A 25,032-nucleotide genomic window follows, 5' to 3' on the forward strand; every position below is an offset into this window, starting at 1 on the left:
GTAGGATACTTACAAGATTGTCAAAAGAAAGAACAATATACTAATCCCTCGCTTTAACAAAATCAAAAACCTATTTAACCATTTTCTGGAATAAAATATCGAAAAATACATTGAATATTTCATTTGAATATCTTAAGAAGTAACAGAGATATATGTAAACCTAAAGCTGACATGTCCTTAGGGCAAAAAAAGGAATATACACATGTATTTGACTAAAATATTGGTTAAATTAATCAGCACAGACAAAAAGCCTTATCCTGTGACCTTGGAGACATCTGTAAAGTTTCTGCTGAATGTCTGTAGTAGAGACAGAGATACAAGCTTTATACAATCGAACCTTAATCGGAATTGTTTAAGTAGAAAATGGGCCTTATTTGACAACATCACATACCTACAAACTTCGCAAGCCTCCTTGTGACATGGACAAGACGTGGCAGCAGTTCTCTGTCATAGAATCGCAAGGGCTGCTTCTCAGTCCATTCCTGATATTTCTGAAATATAAAATAAACACACAATGTTCTTAGATATTTTGTATATATTGCAGAAATGATGCTAATAAAACACACATTTTAAACAAAGGCTTGAGGTCTTGCTTAACATTTGGCTGAAAAGCAATTTAGCATGACTAATGTATAACTTATTTATCTCGAGCATCAACAACTCGAAAACCAACGATAGCTAAAACAAAACTCTTAGTTCCAAAAAAATCTTGAATACTTCTGTAATGAATTACCAGCTTTCACTGGATCATCCATCTCTATGAATCTACCACATGTATTGTTCCATTATCCAATGCAATATTCAAATGTAACCTCAAGAAGGTTTTATTCATATCTTTGTATAAGGACTGTCTGACAGGGGCAAATCTTTTGCACATTGTGATAGCTACGAAAGTATTAAGAAGCTGTGTTCTCAACATATGTCAATTAGAATAATTTATATGGCGTAAAATTTATATAATCTTATATTGATTCAATTGTTCTCTTAAATATTGGTATACATGTACACATAAAAAGAACAAATAATTCTGAGTTGTATTACATTTTTGTATGAACAAGTTTGAATATTTATTGACCTTTTCAAGTCTTGATGTAAACTACATTCAATCCCTACTTATAATTACTATGATAAAGAAACATTTGCATGAATATTTCCAATTTCTCAATATGGACACCTCAATAACTCAAGATCTTTGATAACTTAAACATTTTTGTCATCCCGGTGCAACCTCGAATTAAAGAGGTTTTACTGTATTTGAATTCCTCATATTTAATTGCTCATTGTAATACAAGATGAAAATAAAATCTGTTTACATAATTAATAAGTTTTCAATTTTAAAGGATGATAAGAAGGCTTCCAAGACGTCATCATTTATTATTCAAAATGATTATATTTCATGACAGGATAATCATTTTACTTTGGCACTGTTTGAACTTGGCTGATCGTGTTTTGATATTAAATGTATATAATTATAATCTTAAATACTTGTAAATTTTTGCATTTTCACTTTCTTACCTGAGCAGTTTGTAAGGCTTCCTTCAAAACACCTCCAAATGCCCCATGGTTCAGAAACACACAGTCATCCTACAAATGAAAACTCACAGCTCAGTAAATTTACAAATTGACGAATGTTACAAGTTTAAACATTTGAATAAAAACGTAATGCATTTGAATACCATAAGGTGCAATATCAAATAATAGAACTATGTGTGATGTTCATATTACTACGATTAATGTCTGGTTTTGTGCTTATTTGGTCATAATATTGAAACTTAATTAATTTTGTAAATTATAATCTTTAAACTTTCCTTTTTTTAAATATAATGTTAATTTTCATTTGATCTATATTATTACATCCAAAATTAGAAAAGATAGTTTAAATTTACATGGGTCAATCTAAATTTGCATGTCAGCATTGGTAAGTGTAAAACCATCCAGCACAGTCAGTGTTGAATACACATAGAGCAGAGATTTGCGCCAATATTTAGTTGTATTCAATATGTAGGTATATCAACTACTGTATATCTTATCAGGAAATACCTGAAACAATCAGATCACTTATAAGTCTTGATGCACAATGCCAATCTATGAATACTTATAATAAATGTTGTCAAATATTATGACTGTGATATAAATTAGAACAATTAAAGGAAACAACACCTACCAAATCCAGCTATATAAAAGAAATGTACCTCAAGCAAAAAGTGCTTCTTTCTGACATTTTTACCAAATGTTAGTGGTTGTGTTTTGTACACATCAATAGATTCACATCTGAAGGGGAGCTCTGGGGGCGTGTACTCCTCCTAAAACACTTTCCATGCATTTGAGTCTCGATCTGGGAAAACTGGGCTAAATGCATGTGCATAAAGTGTTGTCCCAGATTAGCCTGTGCAGTCCACACAGGCTGATCAGGGACAACACTTTCCGCCTAAACTGGATAACCACGTAGAAGAAAATTCAAAGAAGTATCAAATTCTGTAAAAGCAGAAAGTGTTGTCCCTTATTAGCATTTGCCGATTGCCTAGGCTAATCTGGGACAACACTTTATGCACATGCATTAAACCAAAATTTCCCAAAATGCCTCTCATTTAATTCACAGAATCACAAAATTACTTCTATAAACCAGGGCTCAAGGCTTTCCTTTAAGGAATAAATGAACAAACTACTTGTATCATAGTTACCCTTTTAATCACTGGCATTAATTGTATATGTATGAAAGTCTGAAAGTTTGTGCTTACTCATTATAAACATACATCGAATGTCTGCACTGATTTATAAAAACAAATGATAACAAACAAAATACAAAAAATGTACTGATAATTGTAACAGGTTATAACTATTTAGCAGCTGAAATACTCTTCTTAAATGTTAAATGTAAATGGTGACGTGTACAAAGTAAATAGTAATGTCTGACCTATGAAAAAAAGAGCATGTATGTTTTCTTGTATTCCACATAAATAGGTCAAATATTGCAACATGAAACTGAAAGTTTGCAAACTGATGAACATGCGTGGGACAGGTCAGTGGTAATGTGCAAAAACTTGGAATGATAAAATCAAAAGGCACTATTTCTGCCAAATTTTTTTTTCGTAAGATATTACAGGCATACATACATAACATACATACAAGCATATAAAAAAAAATTATAAAAAGTATTTTACGAACATGTAGAAGAGGGGTACATAAACTATTTCTGCCAAAATTAGTCTCGGCCAAAATCACTTATCTTCAAGGTCTATGAAAGGGTAAAAATCTTGGACAATCAGTCAGAAGAATTCTATGAAAATTCAAATAACAAAAGGAAGTATGATGCTGTAGTGAAAAAAATATAAAGAGACATACTTTTGACATATTTGGTCCATACACTTTAGTTTGTTTTCAGTGCTTCAAGCTTTTATGAAAAAATACATATAGCTCCCAGCAACACAGACGGTCAATAGTTGGTTTTGAGATCATTGCTTATGAAAGTCCCTCTTAATCAGGATATACAGAAATCTACTGTCCCCAGCAGATGGAGGGGGCCAAAGCTCTCCAGCAATGTTACTACCCAGAACGAAAGATTTCCTGCAATTTTGCTATAAAACTCTTATCTTCAAATTGTTTGGTAAGTCAAATTTGATGGGCAAGCCAATGTGACTGTTTGAGATTTTGAGCTGTGATAGTTTGAGCAAAATCGATAAAATGGTTTTTAAGTATGGTTTTTAGGTATTTAATACTCTAGGACTTTTAAACTTTAAGGACATGTAAAAGTGATAAGTTATCCCATTATTTGTAAGTCTAAACATATGTTATTGACACCATATGGTTATGGACAACATTACTTCAGATAAATTCAGTAGTTCTTGTACATTCGATGAATGAAATGAACCGAAGTCTCTCTTGGCTGCAGACATGTTCAAGCCAGTTCATTACACACTCCTGAAAATTAAGCATAACACAAATAGCATACAAAAGAATGAAATATTGATCAGTTTAAAGACTTCCCTGAAATAAAAAGTTAATTTTCGGATATGAATTTATGTTTAATATTCATTTATCAAAAACAATATGGATAAAGTAATCCTAAAGATAGATCTAAGTGAAAATGAGAAACTACTGATTTATAGCAGTTTTACAATATTTAATCGAAAGACATTGACTTACAAGTTACATATGAACGTAAAACGATTGAGGGGTCAAAATGTAGAACACATATTTCCCGCAATCTGTCAAAAATGCTAGAGTACTGTTTTATTCGTAATTCTAATTTTGTAGTAATATTGAAAAATAATTATATGCTTGAGAAATGATTTAGTTTTATACAACACAATTTATTATTTTTATTATGATAATGTCTTAAACACGAGTTTATTTCAATTAAACAGTAAAATTCGAAGCTAAGATACAAGAGCTTGCAAATGCGGAAGCACAAATGCTAAATAATTGTATCAAAATAACAATAGTGTTCATTAATAACTTTGTGTGATTTTTTGTGGAAACCGGTAAGTTGTATAATCAATCTTAACATGTTAATAACGCAGCGGTAAGGTATGATAGCGTGCACTCTAAAATTATAAGAGAGTAAATAAAAGCTTGAGCCAACAATGCGAAGGCATCACATGATCAGGATTTATTATACATGTAGCCTGCAACAGGGTATTCTCGTGGTACTAAAGGAATAATCATTCGCGTGTAAACACAGTTTTCTATATCGGAATATTACACCTCAGAGATATTGGTCCTTCTACATCCATATGACCGGTTTAAGTCTGTAAAATGCGATAGAGGAATCTAATAGTATATGGACCGGTCACTATTTTTTGTATATGGACCCAATCGCACATTCTCGGCCCTTTCCGTCAAACATCGGATAAGTACCTCGAAGGAGATAGTATGAATACACATTTCGGAAGCGGTATTGCGGTCTACCTACGCGGGCCTACGCGAATCAAAATTACATAGTAAAAACAAACATGGCTGGTTTTGCGAGTTGTTTACATTTTGCAAAGATGAAAATGAGGATTTTCTATGCTCTGAAGCCAAAGCAAGTACAAACTCTACAGGAATTATGGACGCCAACGTTGTTATTGTTTATGTTGTTGTAACATTCTTAGAATGGTATCACATGGGCGGACTACTTTCAACCCGTATTTCTCCCGAGTCCGATTATGATAATCTGCGAGGGGTACCGAATGTATATGGACCGTTCGGGGTTACACACCACTAAATTTGCACTGTTTTACTGTAAAATGACATCATTTTTTAACGAAATGACGTCATTATTTCTGCGAAATTCTTCAGTTTATCACCTTTAAACCATAAACAATTGTACAGCACTGTAATGATTTAAAGGGGAAAATCTTCGGTGTAATATAAGAAATGGTAAACTCCACTTCGGTCCCAATGGCATTATATTACACCTCAGAGATATTGGTCCTTCTATATCTATATGACCGGTTTCAGTCTGTAAAATGTGATAGAGGAACCTAATAGTATATGGACCGGTCACTATTTTTTGTATAGACCAGTTGAATGTTATTGTTTACATTCGGGATTTTCCGCGCATGCGCACTGACTGGTTGGCAAAAAGCACTGGTTACAGTAACGTAAAACATGTATATATGTCTTTTGTTTAGTCATTAAAACGATACAAAAATCCGAAATAAACATTAAAACTCTTAAATAACAGTGCAAAAATATAATATTTAGTACCAATAAATGTATTTTCATAAATATAATTTCCTCTGTATAAAAATACGAATTACTTATTAACATAAGAGTAAACGTGGTCAGAAGACTAAAAACTGGCAATCCCACATAACAAAACAATAAATATTCTTTCGTATTCTTTGTGATAGTAAGATTTTGATAAATTATATTTCAAAGATAATAACACATACATTTATTTGATTATAATTATAAGTGGTGTAGATATTGTTATTGTTCATAAGCGAACGAAAGTTTATGAGGGGCATTTAATCAATTATATAAAACGAAGCCCTTAAAGCGGAATACATTACAATTTTTAAACATTGTAGTAATTTTATTTTCCATTGAATGAATTATCGTTTCGTTTCCATTGAATGACAATATCATAACGTTTAGCAAACATATGAAAAACAAGAACTGTATATTATGCAAATTGAACTGTCTTTGCTTGCACCCTCTTTACTGGTGATAATGAGTGATAACAATCTAGCATTTTATGATAAATAAATCTATATATTAATTTATTTTACGCAAGTATTCTTTACCCTTTTGTTGTATGCTTGTTTTCATGATGTCGTTTCGTACACTACAGTAACGTACAATCTTAACACGTATACTAATAGCCGAGTTTACATCTGCTGGTACTCGTTAAATACGTTAATTGTGCAGCAGTGAAATTGCACGATACTTTTAATTTATAGTTATTTAACACTGTATTATTTTGATTAAACTGGCTAATATATATATACACTAGCTCCTGTTAATCCATTTCGGACAAATATCTTCATTTTTTTTTAATATGATAAAATATTTTATTAAAGCAACTATTTCGTATTTTGGCTTTACAATTGAGCTTAGATGATCGCTCAATATGCCAAGAGATGACATGAAGGTATCATAAATTGTGTTTAATGACCAGACACTTGTATGCCACATGTGGTTTATGCAGGGACCCAAGAATAGGTCCCTGGATTTATGACACCATGTGTTCTTTGTAATTGTTTGGACAGTATCCGATCATAATGAGATAATCGGTTAATGATGAACAAAGGTGCAATAAAACACCGGGTAAAAAATGCTGAAACAAAGAGTGTCAAAATTGGTGTGAATAATTAAATAAAAACAATAACATTTATCAAGAGAATTTATTTAATGCGTAACAAGGTAGGTTTTTACAGGCATAATATGTTCAAATCAGTTACTATATGTTGCGTACATAAAGTCGATCTATTTGCTGTTTGTTTACATCCTTATTTGTGTTCGTTCATTAAATTTGATTTGTTCTGAAAGAATTTCAATATCTGAGAATTTTTATCTAAAAAATAGTCGCGAAGATGTGCCAAGTTTAGATTTTTATGGTAACCACATACCGAGCTCGTAAATTGTCTTCCACTCCCGAGTTCAATCGTTTATAGTATAGACAAATAATAACAACAATATAATCGTGCCAAAAATGCATTTCCTTGCACGCATATGTTTTATTCAGACATAGTTAGTAAAATTATATTTGATATAGTGCATGATTATCAATAAAAACGATGATTATTTCAACCTTCTGTATATGCGCTTATATGAATTTCACCTCTTTTTGCCAACCAGTGGGCGGAGTCTAATATTTGCAGGTGCGCGTGACGTCACTCGTCAACTGGTCTATATGGACCGTTCGGGGTTACACACCACTAAATGTGCACTGTTTTACTGTAAAAATGAAGTCATTTTTTAACGAAATGACGTCATTATTCCTGCTAAATTCTTCAGTTTATCTCTTTTAAACCATAAACATTTGTACAACACTGTATAATGGTAAAGGGGAAACTCTTCGGTGTAATATAAGAAATAGTAAACTCCACTTCGGTCCCAATGGCATTATAGTGACCAGCCAGGCAGCCACAAACTGTATATGGACCTCAGCCTACGGCTTTGGAGTTTACTATTTCTTAAATAGTGACCAGCCAGGCAGCCACAAACTGTATATGGACCTCAGCCTACGGCTTCGGTCCATATACAGTTTGTGGCTGCCTGGCTGGTCACTATAATGCCATGGGGACCTCAGTGGAGTTTACTATTTCTTAATTAATGATCGAATGACAGACAGTGGTGTTGTTTTTTTTACAGTTATATAGTAAGATGACTGTAGTCACAACAAAAACAGCACCACTGTCTGGCATTCTTATTTATTATTACATCAGGTATTTCGGCAGTATATAGGTTAGATAGCACTAAAATGTTATCAAAAAATAATAGACAAAGATCTAACATACCATCAAACTATTTTATTTTATACAAAACTGACTATTTTGTAAATGTTTTTCAAAATATAAATCAAGCAGGTACACGTATAGCCTGCAGAAGCCAAGATGTTCAGTGCGGACGCAGGGGCGGTGCATATCTTGCATACACGCACCAGACAGGAACCTACCTCTCCAGTGACCAGCTCTGATACATTCTCATACCTGTTTCCTAAGTTCTCATTGCCGTCACCATGGCAGCAGGCTAATAACCATGACAACACTTGGATTGATGAGGATTTCATTCTGATTGCTGAGTTCTCGGAACAGGAAGGACCTCGACCAGTGGTATGTTTTATACACTATTTTAAACTGCTGAAATTTGATGCGTAATTTAATGTTTATTTATTTATATCGTTCATACACTATGTCAGAAATAAAAATTAACTTGTTTAAAAAACTTAATATTGCTATTTGATCACTCAAGATAAAATTCAGTTCAGGTCAACTTCTATCTTTAATTTAAATTATATTGACTCATTTATTTATACCAACAAGCATTGTTGTGAACTTAAAAATTGATTAAATGCATTCAGCTATTCTAATATATTCACAATTGATAATTATGTACTGTGACCAAATTACCAGTACTAATTACATTTGTATTAACTTGGCTATTTTGCAGATGGTAATACCAAAGGATGGTGGCCAGAACTTTGATCAGAACGAGTTTTCCATAAAAATATTGGCTGTTGATCATCAGTCATCAATTGTTGAGTAAGATTTTATGATAAAATAGAAAATTTCAGCCCATTTTCAGACCAAGCAAAGAATGTTTATATCGTTATTTATTTTGTGACTTTAATATCTCCCACAGTATGTGTTGTTATTGCAATGCTCATTGTATATTATTTTTATTTATTCACTTTGAAATAAATAATCACAGATTACTTGAATTCCTGTCTCTAAAGTACTTGTGTACAGTCAATACGTTTTGCATTGAACAAAAAATATATGAGCCTTGCTCTGGAAAATTGTGAGAAAAGTGTCGTCCCAGATTAGCCTGTGCAGTCTAATCAGCACAGGTATTCAGGGATGACACTATGTACCGCCTAGATTGGATTTTCGCTGAGAAGAAACTTCCTTTAAAATTAAAATACAATAAAGCAAAAATTGTTTTCCTTGATTAGCCAGTGCAGACTGCACAGGCTAATCTGGGACAACACTTAAGTTAGTCTTTACACACAGGCATTTAACTCTGTAACTATCTTGCTCCAGGGGTTGTGAGGCTACAGAAGATGCTCAGGTTGCCATGTCAGACTCTGACAGAGGGGCCCATGCTTTTGTAAGTTCCTAAATCTGGCTTATTCTGTGTCAGTGAATGACCATTTGAATTTAATGGTTGTGACTGCTTCTGTAAGTACATAATGTGCATACATTTTTTTAAGTGAAGATAAATTTCTTAAAGAAGATGGTTTTATAACTTATCATATTTTAATTGATTTCTTCTAGTGGATTAAGTTGTTTAACCCTCAAACCTCTTAGCCGTTGGTTTTTGTTGCATTTTTTGGAAATTATTTTTTTTGACTACTGAGATAACATTGAAGTTTCAGGCCTAAATTTAGCTACATCACTGGTAACTATTAAGTTTTTCATTATTTATTCTTTTGTTTTAATAACAATTATTGTATTTTCAATTATAATCACTTGACTGAAATAAGGCTTGTGTAACCCTTCCAGCTCAGAAGCAAAATTAAAATGGCTATGTGCAAACAGCATAAAACCAGAACAGCCTGTGAGTGACTCGCAGTCTGTATAGGTTTGATGCTGTTTGCTGCTCATCAGTACCTAAGGGTTGGAAATTAATGTCTTTATAATTTGAATCTAGTAAAAAAGGACTTAAATGAAATTTAACTTTCAGAGGGACTACAAATGCGTCAAAATAATTTATGTATCTAAGTGGTATTAAAGGGTTAATAATACAGCTCTGCTAGTGTACTATTTAGGTCTGTTTTGCAGGTCCACCACATTGTGTTGAATGATATCCAGGCAAGGGGATATGTACGTCCATTCTGTATGACATATGTTACTGCAGATCCCTTGTAAGTACCGTGATGTTAGTTTCTTTTCAATATGAGCCGTGCTCTGTGAAAAAGGGGTTTAATGCATGTGCGAAAAGTGTCGTCCCAGATTACTGAGATTAGCCTGTGCAGTCCACGCAGGCTAATCAGGGATGAAACTTTCCGCCTAAACTGGATTTTTTCTAAGAAGGGACTATCAAATTCAATAAAAGCGGAAAGTGTCATCCCTGCACAGGCTAATCTGGGAGGACACTTTACGCACATGCATCACACTTCTGTAAGCTGAATTCCTTCCTATCAATGCAATTTTTAGTTTCTTAACTTTGCTGGATCTATTTTAAAGTGAAGAATTTTGATTAATAATGTAATGGGGTTTGGTATTTTCCTTCATTGTCAGAGTTATTATCAAAATCAAACCCCCAGTGTATAAGATTTGGTGACACCTTAAGGAAATGGAGGTCATGAATTTGGTCCCTACTGGAGAGCTTTTAAAGGATCTGTAAAAAGGCATCATGGGCTGGTTTTAAAAAGAAACTAATTTATCCTCCTGTTCTACAAAATTAGTCCAAAAAGGTTTGAACTGAATAAAAAAAATAAGTGTTATTATTTATACAAATTATTTGGGAAAGTGGAGACATCACATTGATAGTCAGGTGGAAAGTGTGGTTTTATTAAAGCTGTTTTGTTTTCATTTTGCAGGAAAATTATGAAATGTTATGGAGAAATTTCCTCACAGATGAAGCAGGTTTGTTCTTTTTACATTGGTTGTCATCACTTCTATAACATGACTGTGTATTGTTGAAGCTAAACGGCATGAGTAATCTATTCATAATATATAAGGTGAAGTCTGTGTACATGTGAAAGATCCAGGATCACAAAAGGTTCAGTGTGCTGCAAAAAAAGGGGCTGCACCAGTGTTGTGTCAATTTTTTATAATAGATTACTTTCAAGCAATTTCTTTGTCAAGCTATTACAGTAAAGGCTCTTGTAAATCTCAACATAATGGAATAGTGACCTTTGTTTTCTTGTAAATCTCAACATAATGGAATAGTGACCTTTGTTTTCTTGTAAATCTCAATATAATGGAATTGTGACCTTTGTTTTCTTGTAAATCTCAACATAATGGAATAGTGACCTTTGTTTTCTTGTAAATCTCAACATAATGGAATAGTGACCTTTGTTTTCTTGTAAATCTCAATATAATGGAATTGTGACCTTTGTTTTCTTGTAAATCTCAACATAATGGATTAGTGACCTTTGTTTTCTTGTAAATCTCAACATAATGGAATAGGGACCTTTGTTTTCTTGTCAATCTCAACATAGTGGAATAGGAACCTTTGTTTTCTTGTCAATCTCAACATAATGGAATAGTGACTTTTGTTCTCTTAGTTAATCTCAACATAATGGAATAGGGACATTTGTTTTGTTTGTGGATATCACCATAGTGGAATAGGGACTTTTGTGTTGATGTTGCCAGGTTGCAAGACTAATGAAGTATGGTAACAGACTGGTGTTTATGAGGGACCTAGAGAAATACCTGGAAGATCTCAGCTACACTAAAGGTGTGCTTGTCTGTAGAATTAGTATAATACCTTTAACTTGAAAATTTTAGTTATGGAAATCGTTTTGATTAAAAATTTATCAAACTGTAGTTATTTTATATTTAAGCACTTTTACACTGCCTCCTTTTACACATAAATACAAATGTGAATTAAGACAGTGAGTGTATAAATTAACACCATTTGGTAATGTGTATTTATGGATCTAAGAGGCAATAATGAGTTTGCACCAAAAAATGTGTGATGTGAACATTTTTCTGTGATTTAAACAAGGAACCTTGAAAAAAAGGGTTAAACATTGTATCCAGAAAACTCATTTTTTCTTGATCTATGTAGTATTTATAACATTGTGAAGTATAGAAATGTCAATGAGATTACACTACTCACTATGCCGACATATTTTAATGTAAATATGTTCAGCAACATATGAAATGTGTTTGTTTTTTTGTGTTAATATTCATATTATCTCTTGAAAAGCAGACAACTTACATAATTTGATTCCTGCAGCAAGAAATTCAAATAAGCATTGTCTCCCTGTCAGTTATGATATGAGCCTTGCTTGAGAAAAATGAGGTTTATGCATAAGCGTAAAGTCTCGTCCCAGATTAGCCTGTGCAGTGGGCACAGGCTAATCAAGGGTGAAACTTTCAGACTAAACTGGATTTTTTGCTAAGAAGAGACTTCATTTAAACAAAAAATACCAGATAAAAAAAGCAGATAGTGACATCCCTGATAAGCCTGTGGAGACTGATTAGCCTGTGCAGATTGCACAGGCTCATCTTGGGTGTGACTTTATGCACATGCATTAAGCCCTGTTTCCTAGAGCGAGGTTCTTTTTGCTATAAAGCTCACCTGCTGATCAGCCAGAGTCGCAGTCAGATGACGTCGCAGGCAGACAGTGACCTTCACCACACGCTCAACATGATTCGACAGTGCATGGAGGAGGTCACAGACATTGTCACCTCTCTAAAACCACTGATTCAGGTACTTTGTTCTTGCAATTATATGAGTCTTGCTCTGTGAAAACTGGGCTTATTGCAAGTGCATAAACTGTCATCCCAGATTAGCCTGTGCAGTTTGCACAGCAGCTGGCGATTTCACCGGTTACATTCAATCTAGATGCCGGCTACTTTCCCCAAAATATCTAAATAAATGGTGCAAATACACCCATTTTATTGCTTAGTCGCCGGCTACTTTGAAAATATAACTGGCTACTCAAATTTTTCTGGACATTCAGAACACTGTTAGATCATAAAGTGTAGTCTCTGATTAGCCCATAAAGTGTAGTCTCTGATTAGCACATAAAGTGTAGTCTCTGATTAGCACATAAAGTGTAGTCTCTGATTAGCCCATAAAGTGTAATCTCTGATTAGCACATAAAGTGCAGTCCCTGATTAGCCCATAAAGTGTAGTCTCTGATTAGCCCATAAAGTGTAGTCTCTGATTAGCACATAAAGTGTAGTCTCTGATTAGCCCATAAAGTGTAGTCTCTGATTAGCCCATAAAGTGTAGTCTCTGATTAGCACATAAAGTGTAGTCTCTGATTAGCACATAAAGTGTAGTCTCTGATTAGCCCATAAAGTGCAGTCTCTGATTAGCACATAAAGTGTAGTCTCAGATTAGCACATAAAGTGTAGTCTCTGATTAGCACATAAAGTGCAGTCTCTGATTAGCCCATAAAGTGTAGTCTCTGATTAGCACATAAAGTGCAGTCCCTGATTAGCCCATAAAGTGTAGTCTCTGATTATCACATAAAGTGTAGTCTCTGATTAGCACATAAAGTGTAGTCTCTGATTAGCCCATAAAGTGTAATCTCTGATTAGCACATAAAGTGCAGTCCCTGATTAGCCCATAAAGTGTAGTCTCTGATTAGCCCATAAAGTGCAGTCTCTGATTAGCCCATAAAGTGTAGTCTCTGATTAGCCCATAAAGTGTAGTCTCTGATTAGCCCATAAAGTGTAGTCTCTGATTAGCCCATAAAGTGTAGTCTCTGATTAGCCCATAAAGTGTAGTCTCTGATTAGCCCATAAAGTGTAGTCTCTGATTAGCCCATAAAGTGTAGTCTCTGATTAGCCCATAAAGTGCAGTCTCTGATTAGCCCATAAAGTGTAGTCTCTGATTAGCTCATAAAGTGTAGTCTCTGATTAGCCCATAAAGTGTCGTCTCTGATTAGCCCATAAAGTGCAGTCTCTGATTAGCCCATAAAGTGTAGTCTCTGATTAGCCCATAAAGTGTAGTCTCTGATTAGCCCATAAAGTGCAGTCTCTGATTAGCCCGTAAAGTGTAGTCTCTGATTAGCTCATAAAGTGTAGTCTCTGATTAGCCCATAAAGTGTCGTCTCTGATTAGCCCATAAAGTGCAGTCTCTGATTAGCCCATAAAGTGTAGTCTCTGATTAGCCCATAAAGTGCAGTCTCTGATTAGCCCATAAAGTGCAGTCTCTGATTAGCCCATAAAGTGTAGTCTCTGATTAGCCCATAAAGTGTAGCCTCTGATTAGCCCATAAAGTGCAGTCTCTGATTAGCCCATAAAGTGCAGTCTCTGATTAGCCCATAAAGTGCAGTCTCTGATTAGCCCATAAAGTGCAGTCTCTGATTAGCCCATAAAGTGCAGTCTCTGATTAGCCCATAAAGTGTAGTCTCAGATTAGCCCATAAAGTGTAGTCTCTGATTAGCCCATAAAGTGCAGTCTCTGATTAGCCCATAAAGTATAGTCTCTGATTAGCCCATAAAGTGCAGTCTCTGATTAGCCCATGAAGTGCAGTCTCTGATTAGCCCATAAAGTGTAGTCTCTGATTAGCCCATAAAGTGCAGTCTCTGATTAGCCCATAAAGTGCAGTCTCTGATTAGCCCATAAAGTGTCGTCTCTGGTGAGCCCATAAAGTGCAGTCTCTGATTAGCCCATAAAGTGTAGTCTCTGATTAGCCCATAAAGTGTAGTCTCTGATTAGCCCATAAAGTGTAATCTCTGATTAGCCCATAAAGTGTAGTCTCTGATTAGCCCATAAAGTGCAGTCTCTGATTAGCTCATAAAGTGTAGTCTCTGATTAGCCCATAAAGTGCAGTCTCTGATTAGCCTGTGCGGACTGCAAAGGCTAATTTGGGACGATAATTTACGCACATGCATTATGCACAGTTTTCCCTGGGGTCAAGGTCAAGGTCACCGAGGCTAATGATAGACTTCCTTCTGTCACACTTTTGCTACCGTTTCTCATAGCGCCTTCAATACTTTACCAATCGCTTTCATATTTGGCATATAGGTACCTTGCATGGACCTCTACCTTTTGATGAGGTTTGATGTCACTGGTGTCAAGGTCAAGGTCACCGAGGCTAATAATAGACTTCCTTCTGTCACACTTTTGCTAACGTTTCTCATAGCGCCTTTAATGCTTTACCAATTCTTTCATATTTATCATGTAGGTACCTTGCATGGACCTCTACCTTTTGATGAGGTTTGAGGTCACTGGGGTCAAGGTCAAGGTCACCGAGGCTAATAATAGACTTCCTTCTGTCACACTTTTGCTACCATTTCTCATAGCGCCTTCAATACTTAACCAATCGCTTTCATATTTGACATGTAGTTACCTTGCATGGACCTGTACCTCTTGATTAGGTTTGAGGTCACTGGGGTCAAGGTCAAGGTCACCGAGGCTAATAATAGATTTTTTAGGTGTTTATTAACACATACATTGACAAAGCGCATCATGGGGGAGCATCCATCAGTTTCACTGATATTCTTGTTTTAAATTGCTTTTGTAAATTATGAATTGCTTTTTGTAATATAATTGGCATTTATGTGAGTGCTGTAACTTCTGTAAATCTACATACACAACACTAAATAAACGCACAAAGAGAACTGCAATTTGCAAAAAGAAATTTACAAGTCATAAAACGCAGTGTGCAAAAAGTAATTTAGAAATTCCTAAAAGCATTAAACAAAAAAAAATGTTATTTTATGAATGTTTCACCCTAAATGCATAATGAAATGAGATTTCAAAAAAAGATACCATGCTGCATAATTGCATAACATCAACTTTCATCATTTGTCATCTCTAAGCAATTAGCAGAGTGCATTGGCTTCAAGTAAGAGGGAATTTGTGGTTTGCAAACATGTCTTTTTTCTGACACTATTTTAACATATAATCAAAATGTGAATTTAATGTTTGACAATACAGGGAGACAGTGATCTGGCAGAGCGTTTCCATGGTTATGAGAGCATTCTGGGGAAGGGAAAGGCAGACTCAAGTACCAGTCTGGACTGTGGGAGTCTAAAGGACTTTGATCCATCTCTGCAAGAGGATGAAAATGAAAAATGTAAGGCTGCGTGTCTATTTTAGAAATACTTTTTTGTTTTCATTGCTGATTATCCAGTATTCGTTTTTGTTTGCCAATAACAAACATGATTATTTTTTTTAAATATAATTTCACAAATATTTGTAGTCATTTTTAATGAGAACCATGTCTGTTTTTATGCCCCCAGATCGAATGATCAGGAGGTATATTGTTTGGCCTGTATGTCTGTCTGTCTGTGTGTCATTGTATGGTTATGTCTGTCCAAAAACTTTAACCTTGCTCATAAAATGAAAACTCTTTGGTCTATGTTCTTTTAACTTCACATGTGCATCCATCTCATTGAGATCTACAATCAAACATGGTTTGAGGACACTAGGTCAAAGGTCAAGGTCACTGATCTTTACATTCAAAATATAACCTTGTTTCTTAAATAGCCGACATGCAGCTTCAAAACGCAGTAGGGGGCATCGTGTTTCACAAACACAGCTCTTGTTTGTTTGTATGCTCCCGGCACCTACTGATGCCAGAGGGCATATTGTCATTAGCCTGTTCCTCTGTTAGTTTCTTTATTCGTTTGTCAATTGCAGGTTCAGTGGTTCACCCAAAATTATATGTTGGCATTACACCAATAATGCTTCCCCAAAGACTTTATACATCCATGTTTGTTGTTTTTTAATACCATCAACCCACCTAAACCACTATTTCCCTACTTTGACCATGACAAAGACCTACTTTTGAACTTAGGTTTCTATAGAGATCATCTGCGTTTATTGAATGCAGCATCATATTTCATTAATAAAATTTGGACGATTGATGTTTAAAATGGGACTACTTTTTTGTGTGGTTTACTGGGTAGTTTAACATCAACAGATTTGTTCTTTGTCTAAAAAAAAATCACAACTATCATGTTGTTTTTATGTAGGCCATTATAGCCAGTTCCGGTAAAATTACTTCATTATGTTTGAAAATGAGGTATTTGTATATGTGGCTGCTGAAAAAAATCAAAGTTAGGTGTGTACTAATCTTTAATGGTGGCTTTTTGTGACATTTTACTTCTTTCAGCCGAAATAAATATGTACAATAATTAAATGTCAGAAAAAGAATTCATGCAATTTAAAACTACACATATTTAAAATAATGTACTTGATCCTGGCTCTGGGAAAATGGAGATTACTGGATGTGCGTAAAGTGTCACAGACAGGGAAGACACTTTCCGCTTTTATTGTATTTTTTGTTTAAAGGTCTCTCTTTAGCAAACGTTCAGTTTAGGCAGACTGCACAGGCTAATCTGGGACAACACTTTACGCTCATGCATTAAGCCCTGTTTTCCCAGAGAGCTGCTCACGTATTTTTCTTTCTATTTCAGCGGGATCTTATTGTGAAGGGGCGGCGCCAGAGTTCAGTCTTTATAGGAAAGTAAAAAATGAAAAGGTAAAACCATGATTTATATTCCCATTGTCTTTGTGCCCTTTTTCAAGACCTCTTCCACTGCATAAAAAGTTTTCTTTATGAATGCTCATTCTTTATGATATATTCAGGACATTGTTTACAAATACATTTGAAAACTTAATATGTGTTTTTTTTTATAGAATAATATCTGTATTTTCTCATTTTTTGTTTATTCAACATTGAAAGCTATTACTCCGCTTTGCCAAGCTAATAATGTTCAACTATCTTCAAAGAATTTATAAATAGTGTCGTCCAAGATTAGCCAGTGTTGTACCACATGTTAATCTTGGACGACACTTTCCACCTGTACTGAATTTTCATATAGAAGCAACAACCTTTAAATGAAAAAAATAAAAAAAGTTTTGTCACACTGCGCAGGCTAATTTAGGCACATGCATTAAGCCCAGTTTTTCACAAAAGGGGCATTATATGTACATACAATTTGAATGCTATGATAATGCTGTTAGACAATGCTTACTCATTGTGTCATTTACTTTATTTTTTCTTTTCAAAGCCCAAGTTGGTGGATGTAAGCTCCATTCGTGGAAAGCGTAGATTTGACCGATCTCTACGGGGTCTCCACGAGCTCTGCTCCTGGGGCGCGAAAGAGGGACTGCAGAGGCTTAGGACGTTCAGGGAGGTAGGGACTTATATGTAATGATCCTCGCTATGTGAACAGGGGTTTAATGCATGTACGTTAAGTGTTGTACCAGATAAGCAGCCGCACAGGCTAATCAGGTACCACACTTTCCGCTTGTATTGTATTTTTTGTTTAAAGGAAGACTCTTGACAAAAATCTAGTTTAGGCGGTTTGTGTCGTCCCTGATTAGCCTGTGCGGATGAGATTTGTTTGTGTATTCTATGAAATGTGTATGTTTGCTTTATCTTGTATAACTGGGTGTTCAATGCCAGCTTAAATTACAAAAACAATTGCATGAATGAAATACCATCAAACAAAAGTTGTGTCCAAGTCTTGGAGTTACAGTTAGGTGAAATAATCCTGAGATATCTCCTTAGACTGCTGGTTGTGTGCATTGAATGATATAACTGAAATACCTACTATATGTTGCTTAAGGCTTCATGTAATTCAGTTAAAACCTAATGTGTCCTTGCCAGTTGTAAAAATGTTTTAAAAAATTAAATTCAGAAAACAAATATCTTAAACCAAATATTCCATTCACACCAAACATTACAAACTGTTTATAACAATGCAGCAAACAAAAAGGTTCTCAGAGGAATAAATATTGTCAAGATTCATTTCAACAATGCGCTTTCAGATTTCATCTAGTTATCCCTTTCCCACTCAAAAGCAAAGTAGAAATGGCTTATGCAACTAGCATAAAACCAGAACAGCCAGCGAGTAACTCGCAGTCTGTTCAGGTTTTATACTGTTTGTTGCTCATCAGTATCTGAGGGGTGAAATGAAGCCTTTGAAACATGAATCTAGTAAGACAAGTCTTAAATTAAATTTAACTTTCCAAGGGACTACAAATGCGTCAAAATACGTATCTAAGTGGTAAAGGGTTATTGTCAAGGACTGGGTCTTTAAGTCCTCTTTACCTAATTCCAATTTGATTTAGAAGTAGAACTTTTAGTTAGTGCATTTTCTATTTATCTATACAGTTTCTCAAACGTGACCTGGCCAGTATCTACACAGATGAACTTGATGTTGCTGCGCTTGGTAGGCCATTTGTTTTGTTGTAATTGTGTTTTGTTTTGCATCAGCTTGACTTCGTTAAATTACTTGAAGTCTTTGTGAAATTGACAAAATATATGGTGTAAATTTCTTGTATCTTTATATCTTTAGTACACATTTTACATACTTGTTAAACTTGTACAAACCTTAATGTCACTGAAATAGATACAAACTGTATTATGTTAATTATTATCTCCTGCCATAGGCGGAGGGATATTGTTTTGGCGTTGTCCATCCGTCTGTCTTTCCGTCCTTCCGTCCGTCCATCTTTTTTTTTTTGTCCGGAGGCATATCTTGGAAGTGCTTAAGCGGATTTCATTGAAACTTGGTATGAGTATATATATGGATAAGAGGATGATGCATGCCAAATGGCATTGTTCACCATCTGTTAATGACGGAGTTGTGGCCATTTGTATCTTGAAAAAATGCTTTTGTGTGGCCGGAGCCATATCTTGGAAGTGCTTTGACGGATTTCATTGAAACTTGGTATTAGTATATATATGGATAAGAGGATGATGCACTTTGGCATTGTCCATATGTCCAGAAAACTTTTTTGTCCAGAAGTATATTGGCGGGGAATATAAATTCAAAGAATTTGCTTGTTTGCATGGAAATAGGCAAACGCAAATACTGTAAAGTGTTAACTTGCATACAAATAAGCAATTGTACCTCGCATTTTCAGATCCCTATGAAGGTTTACTGAGGTTTGGATACAACACTGTAGGGGCCAACTTTCTGGCGTTCCAGTCATGGTAAATTAGATCTGGGTGAACCTAGACATTCTGTCACCCATTTGTGTCATTTGTCTCAATAAGCATAAATTAACATAAAATAATATAAATTACAAGTATTTTTATTTGTTAATGAATGAAACTTTGTGAGAAATGCAGTGCCTTCCAAAGACCAATGCATATTTGGTGCTTTGTACTTATTATGCTTCAATAATTTCCTGCATGCTTTCTTCAGCATTATTTATTATTAAATGTGTTGATGAGACATGGTGTGTTTTACAGTTGCGGAGAGAGTGTCTGTGTACGAAGAATGGTTCCTGACCTTGATCAGACAGAGGACACCCTGCCTGTGGTACGACCTTACAGCAACTGTTGTAACAAAATTAAACTTGAACAGACTGCAAGTTACTTGCAGGCTTTTTGGGTTTTATGCTGGCTTGACATGGCCATTTTTTAGCTCAACTATTATATATTAAAATATATATAGTGGCGCTATCCTACTCACCCTGGCGTCGGCGTGAGCGTCTGCTTTTTTTTCTTATTATTTTTTAAAGTTCATCTAATAAATGACCACAACCAAACATTATACCCCCTCTACCCCCCCCCCCCTCCCCCTCACCCAAAAAGATTTTTTTTTTTTTAAACATGGTAAACAAAAAAACAACATATATTTATTGTCCCCTACAGGTTTCACCGGAGGGGACTTATGGTTTGTGCTCTGTTTGTCAGTCAGTCCGTCAGTCTGTGAGTCGGTCACACTTTTTTTGATCCTGCGATAACTTAACAAGTTCTTGATATTTGTTCATGAAACTTGAAACATGGATAGATGGCAATATGGACATTATGCACGTCATTTAATTTTGTTCCTACGTCAAAAATTCTGGTTGCTATGGCAACAAATAAAAAAATATATTTCTGACAATGGTGGAGCCTGTTGGGGACATATATTGCTTGGCAATAGTCTTGTTTATTTTATTTATGAAGGACCGTCCAACCATCCCACCTAAGCTATTGCTATCAAACTTGAAATAAAATCTTATTAGTTGTTTTATGTCTTTACAATTTTTTTTAATGTTCAAGAGATTGTGGCAAATATACCTGAACTCAGAATCGTCGAAGTACAACTTCTTTAAAACATAAGCGGTCAAGGTGTTTCAATTATGGTCCTCTTCCAGTTAGAATATGACTATTTTACCTTGACCTTATTGAATATGAAAAAGTTCCCCACGATGGTTTACGTTATACTGTCAAGCACTCAAATAGTCGAGCGCGCTGTCTTCTGAGAGCTCTTGTTACTTTGCTTCTCAATAGGAAAGGGTTAAAGAGGCATATTCTGTGGACCTTATAATTATATATGAGCCTCCTTTGGGAAAACCTGGCTAAATGCATGTGCATAAAGTGTCATCCCAGATTTACGTATGCATTCTGCACAGGCTAATCAGGGATGACACTTGCTGCTTTTACGGAAAATCCATTTTAGGCGGAAAGTGTCATCCCTGATTAGCACTTGTGGACTGGACATGCTAATATGGGACAAAACTTTGCCCACATGCATCAAATGAGTGCATTCTATAATTATATCACTATGAGAAAACATACTAATTTGGCTGAAAAGCTTTTTATTCAAACCGTCAAAGATCTATGTTAATCAAGTATTTGCACAGTGTTAAAGAATATAAAACAATAATAATGCTTGGAAGTTTGTATATTATTTAAACACAAATGGGGCCTGTTAATTATGATTAGGGCATTTATTCCGAAATTTATGGTGAGAGGTATTTCCCATCAATATATGCATGTACCAAAACAAGGTCTCTTGGCTTTGCCATGTTTCTTGTTTTCTTTATACAGCTGGGGTCCCTAGAGAGTTTCAAGTCAGTTGTCACGTCCTTCCACTCCCTGGAGGAGGACAGTATGCTGTCAGCAACATCCAGTCTTACTGAGAGGGCCGCAGATATTGGAAGGTTGTACAACCACGACTATTGATAGTTTTGTTGCACCTATACTTTTCACCACTTTGGGGGTAGTGACCACGGCCCTTAACTCTGATTTGCTATGCCATTCCCCCATTTGACGACATCAATTTGTGGTATGATACAGAATTTCATGCAGTCAGTCCATATCTCTGCATCTAGAACAGATATAACATGCAATGATCAGGCGCCATAACTATGACCTGCCATTATGCAGCTTTATGCCTCGTATTGCACTCCGAAAAAGCTAGTAAAAGTTCTCCTAATACAGTTTTTTTTTAATCAAAACATTAAAAAATGTCTTTGAAGTCATTATTTTTGTATGACCAACAGAAAAAGTACATTCTAATATCAGAGGAATAGTTGACCATTGTCATGGGTAAGCACTTGTGAATGATGTTTCAATATATAAATATTGCCTTTCTTTTAAAAGGGTGATTCAGCATTTTGTAAATCTAGTGAAATATTGTTATACCTAACTGTGTGTAGTATCTCGAATTATCTGTAATTATCTGGAAGTATGATGTGTTCATGAATTGTGTTGTCCATTAACGTCTTTCATGCATATGGTAAATCACTCTTTAACAAATAAAGATTTGACACAATTATTGGCTAGAATCTTTAATTTGTGGATTGGTATAGCCACTGAAATAAATGTCCCACAAATTATAATGGTTTCACAGTATGAGCACAGCATACCTTGAGACTGCTCTTATTCCTAGGCCTTGATAAATGTCATATGTATGCAAAAGTCATATACATATTATGTTTTATCCTATTACCAGATGAAAATCGATAGTATTACCACGATCGTATATTCTTGAGCTCTATACTATCACTTTTTAGATCAGATTTGGGGTTTTCCAAAAATTGGAGAATCTGTTTTTTGTCAATTACTGCAAAATAAAATCATAAACAAATGGGATATTTGATAATTATTAATGGAAAAAGGGAGGAAATAAAAGGATAAATAAAATTCTGGCCTCGCACTACCATGGTTATAAGCCTCGCATGATAAACTTGATCTTTATCCAACACTCAGATAATATTCTCTATTTCTGTTGTTTTCCATTGTCTATAATCTTGCAGGGTAAGATCACTTACATCACACAGTTGTGCGACTAGGAATAGTTCTGACCCCAACTTAGCAATTAGGAATAGTTCTGACCCCAACTTAGATGACCCTGGCTTCATGTTTGATCAATTTGATCAAGAGGATTCTCTAGCTGTGGACACCAGTGACCAGGACCCCAGTGATATTGGGCAGAAAGATAAAACGTCTGTTGGACTGAATTCCAGTAAAAGGGGAACTGCAAATGACCTAGCACAAGCATCTGATCCTGAAGAAGTAAAATTTAGAGCGAATTCAAACTCTTCTGAATTCTATTCAATCGATATAGACAGAGATTTGAAATGCATGGCCAAAGGGTGTAAGTGCAATAAAAACGAGGTGAAACATAGCTGCAATAGGAAAATTTATGGGAAATCCGCAGTACCGATTGAAAATGCAAGAACATCATATCCTCAAGACTGCACAAATGGCAAATTAGACAATATAATGTGCGATGCAGAACAAGTGTCTAAAGGAAGTGTTCATACAAAACAAAGTGAAAATGTGAGAATTACAGAAAGTAATGAAAGAACACCTGACAGTGATTTTGAGAAGTTGAAAGATAGTTGTGAAAATAAGGACGACAGGAATGACAATGTAGGGCCTGTCATGTGGGATTTAGGTCAAGAAAAACATGGAGAGAGATGTATAAACATTGACTACAATTCAGTTACTCCAAATGTGTCGTTGGACGAAGACATAAGTAACGACAAAGACAATCCTACTGAAGACCAAGAAACAAAATACAAAACAGAAATGTCTTACAGTGAAAGTGAATCAGTGCCAAAGTTGAACAATCTAAGTACGTGTTGTGATAAAGTTGAGTCAGAGATTGAAAATCAAAAAACGCCTGAACCTGAGAATTTAACACATGTGCAATATCCAAACAGTTCTGCAGATGATGATTTGGAAGAAACTCTTGTGCCCAACGGTTTGCCTTCCTCATATCAGCCACCCAACATCGCTAGACAGTCTCTGAACGTTGCTAGGCAGCCAAATAGGTCCTGGAAATTCTTCTCCCCGTTTAAGAGAATGCAGGATGGGGAGCATTCCATAGGTACTGTTCTCTTTTTTCCATGCAGTTCATTGAGAAATACTAACGTAAATATAATTGAATGTATTTAAGGCCAATTTTGTTATTTCTTGATAAACGAATTCCTTTACTGATAAGTCAATTTCCCTCAGCGAGAAAATGTAATATTATGTAAAAGTTCTCACTGAAAAATATTTGGTTTGTACCACTATTTTTTGCCATTTTGTACAAACAATTGGCATATTTAAAAACATGCAGCTATTTTACTAGCCTGTTAAATGGTTAAATTTCTATTGCATCAAGCCATGATACATTCTGATACGACAATTGAAACCATACTTGTTGACTATGTTTTCAAATACTGTATCATTCACAAAATGTCAAAAAGGCTGAATGTTTCTTGCAACACAGTAGGAAAGGCTGTCTCTGCTAATATTCACCAAATTGAAATTTATAATGATTGAATAATAACTACTGTATGTGGAGAAAGTTCATTTACAGTTCAAGCAACATTCATGCTTTGTCATTTCGACAACCATGGAAAAGACCAGCAATGTGTGATATAGCGAAAGGTGGTTTTAGGAGTTTAATCAGTTTCTAACATGACATAAATCATAGGACAACCAAGTATAGAATACTGGTTTCAATAATGTGTACAAGTAAGTTTCAAAAGTGGTTGAATTACGCTTAAAAATAAGTGATTAATTTTCTGAAAGAAGTAGTCCAGTATTGTTTTAATTTTGGAAAATATTGTGTTTTGCCTCCAGTCTGCCTGAAACTCCTGACGAAAAATTCCATAATGCTGACTGTACATGCTAATATGGACACTTTACACACATGCAATAACCTAAACATTGTGATCCCTCTACTTACAGGCCAGGTGCTAATGAGGGTTCTGAGTTGCTATGGCAACCTGCAGCATGTCGTAAACAGTCTGTTGCTAGGGAGACCAGTGGTTGTCATGGGAACAAAGAAACAGGAGGCAACCATTAGAGATATCCTCACTGCCCTGACTCTCTTTGTGCCAGTAACAACAAGGTTGGCATATACTGCGTTGTATGCAATTTCTACTCAGTTTTCTACTTGCAATATTTTATAGCTGCTAACATTCATATTTCTTCATTTTATTATATTCGAAAACGAAAGAAAAATAGCAGCATCAGAAAATAACAACAACTTAAAAATCAGTGTGA

At 35.1% G+C, this 25,032-nt stretch overlaps 2 protein-coding genes across 29 annotated transcripts in view; one reads left to right on the forward strand and one right to left on the reverse strand.

Moving 5' to 3' along the window:
* LOC127853139 (uncharacterized) overlaps window positions 1-4,643 on the reverse strand; it is a 31,226-nt gene extending 26,583 nt beyond the window's left edge. Inside the window, exons 1-5 of one of the 2 annotated variants that reach the window (XM_052387377.1) lie at window positions 4,619-4,643; window positions 3,822-3,918; window positions 2,193-2,303; window positions 1,516-1,584; window positions 392-491 (exon numbers count right to left, since the gene is read on the reverse strand). In XM_052387377.1, the coding sequence (XP_052243337.1) occupies window positions 392-491; window positions 1,516-1,584; window positions 2,193-2,303; window positions 3,822-3,893 (352 nt within the window). In that variant the 5' untranslated portion in view covers window positions 3,894-3,918; window positions 4,619-4,643. Of the gene's footprint in view, window positions 1-391; window positions 492-1,515; window positions 1,585-2,192; window positions 2,304-3,821; window positions 3,919-4,143; window positions 4,221-4,618 lie in introns of those variants that run through there. The other variant, XM_052387375.1, reaches the window with a different exon arrangement.
* The window catches only part of LOC127853138 (guanine nucleotide exchange protein smcr8a-like), a 35,055-nt gene continuing 14,406 nt past the window's right edge, over window positions 4,384-25,032 (forward strand). For 26 of the 27 annotated variants that reach the window (XR_008036484.1, XR_008036489.1, XR_008036493.1 and 23 more), the window contains exons 1-17: window positions 4,387-4,481; window positions 8,016-8,264; window positions 8,602-8,693; window positions 9,195-9,261; window positions 9,936-10,018; window positions 10,697-10,742; window positions 11,475-11,559; window positions 12,404-12,540; window positions 15,729-15,867; window positions 17,213-17,277; window positions 17,810-17,935; window positions 18,919-18,976; window positions 19,674-19,743; window positions 20,005-20,074; window positions 21,574-21,686; window positions 22,785-23,863; window positions 24,715-24,877. Coding sequence is in view for 5 of the 27 variants with exons in the window: in XM_052387370.1 (XP_052243330.1) it covers window positions 8,046-8,264; window positions 8,602-8,693; window positions 9,195-9,261; window positions 9,936-10,018; window positions 10,697-10,742; window positions 11,475-11,559; window positions 12,404-12,540; window positions 15,729-15,867; window positions 17,213-17,277; window positions 17,810-17,935; window positions 18,919-18,976; window positions 19,674-19,743; window positions 20,005-20,074; window positions 21,574-21,686; window positions 22,785-23,863; window positions 24,715-24,877 (2,612 nt within the window). In the remaining 22 variants the exon portion in view is untranslated. Of the gene's footprint in view, window positions 4,482-8,015; window positions 8,265-8,601; window positions 8,694-9,194; window positions 9,262-9,935; window positions 10,019-10,696; window positions 10,743-11,474; window positions 11,560-12,403; window positions 12,541-15,728; window positions 15,868-17,212; window positions 17,278-17,809; window positions 17,936-18,918; window positions 18,977-19,673; window positions 19,744-20,004; window positions 20,075-21,573; window positions 21,687-22,784; window positions 23,864-24,714; window positions 24,878-25,032 lie in introns of all 27 variants that reach the window. The other variant, XM_052387369.1, reaches the window with a different exon arrangement.

Source organism: Dreissena polymorpha, chromosome 12, assembly GCF_020536995.1.
Source record: "Dreissena polymorpha isolate Duluth1 chromosome 12, UMN_Dpol_1.0, whole genome shotgun sequence".
NCBI classification, from domain to species: domain Eukaryota; kingdom Metazoa; phylum Mollusca; class Bivalvia; order Myida; family Dreissenidae; genus Dreissena; species Dreissena polymorpha.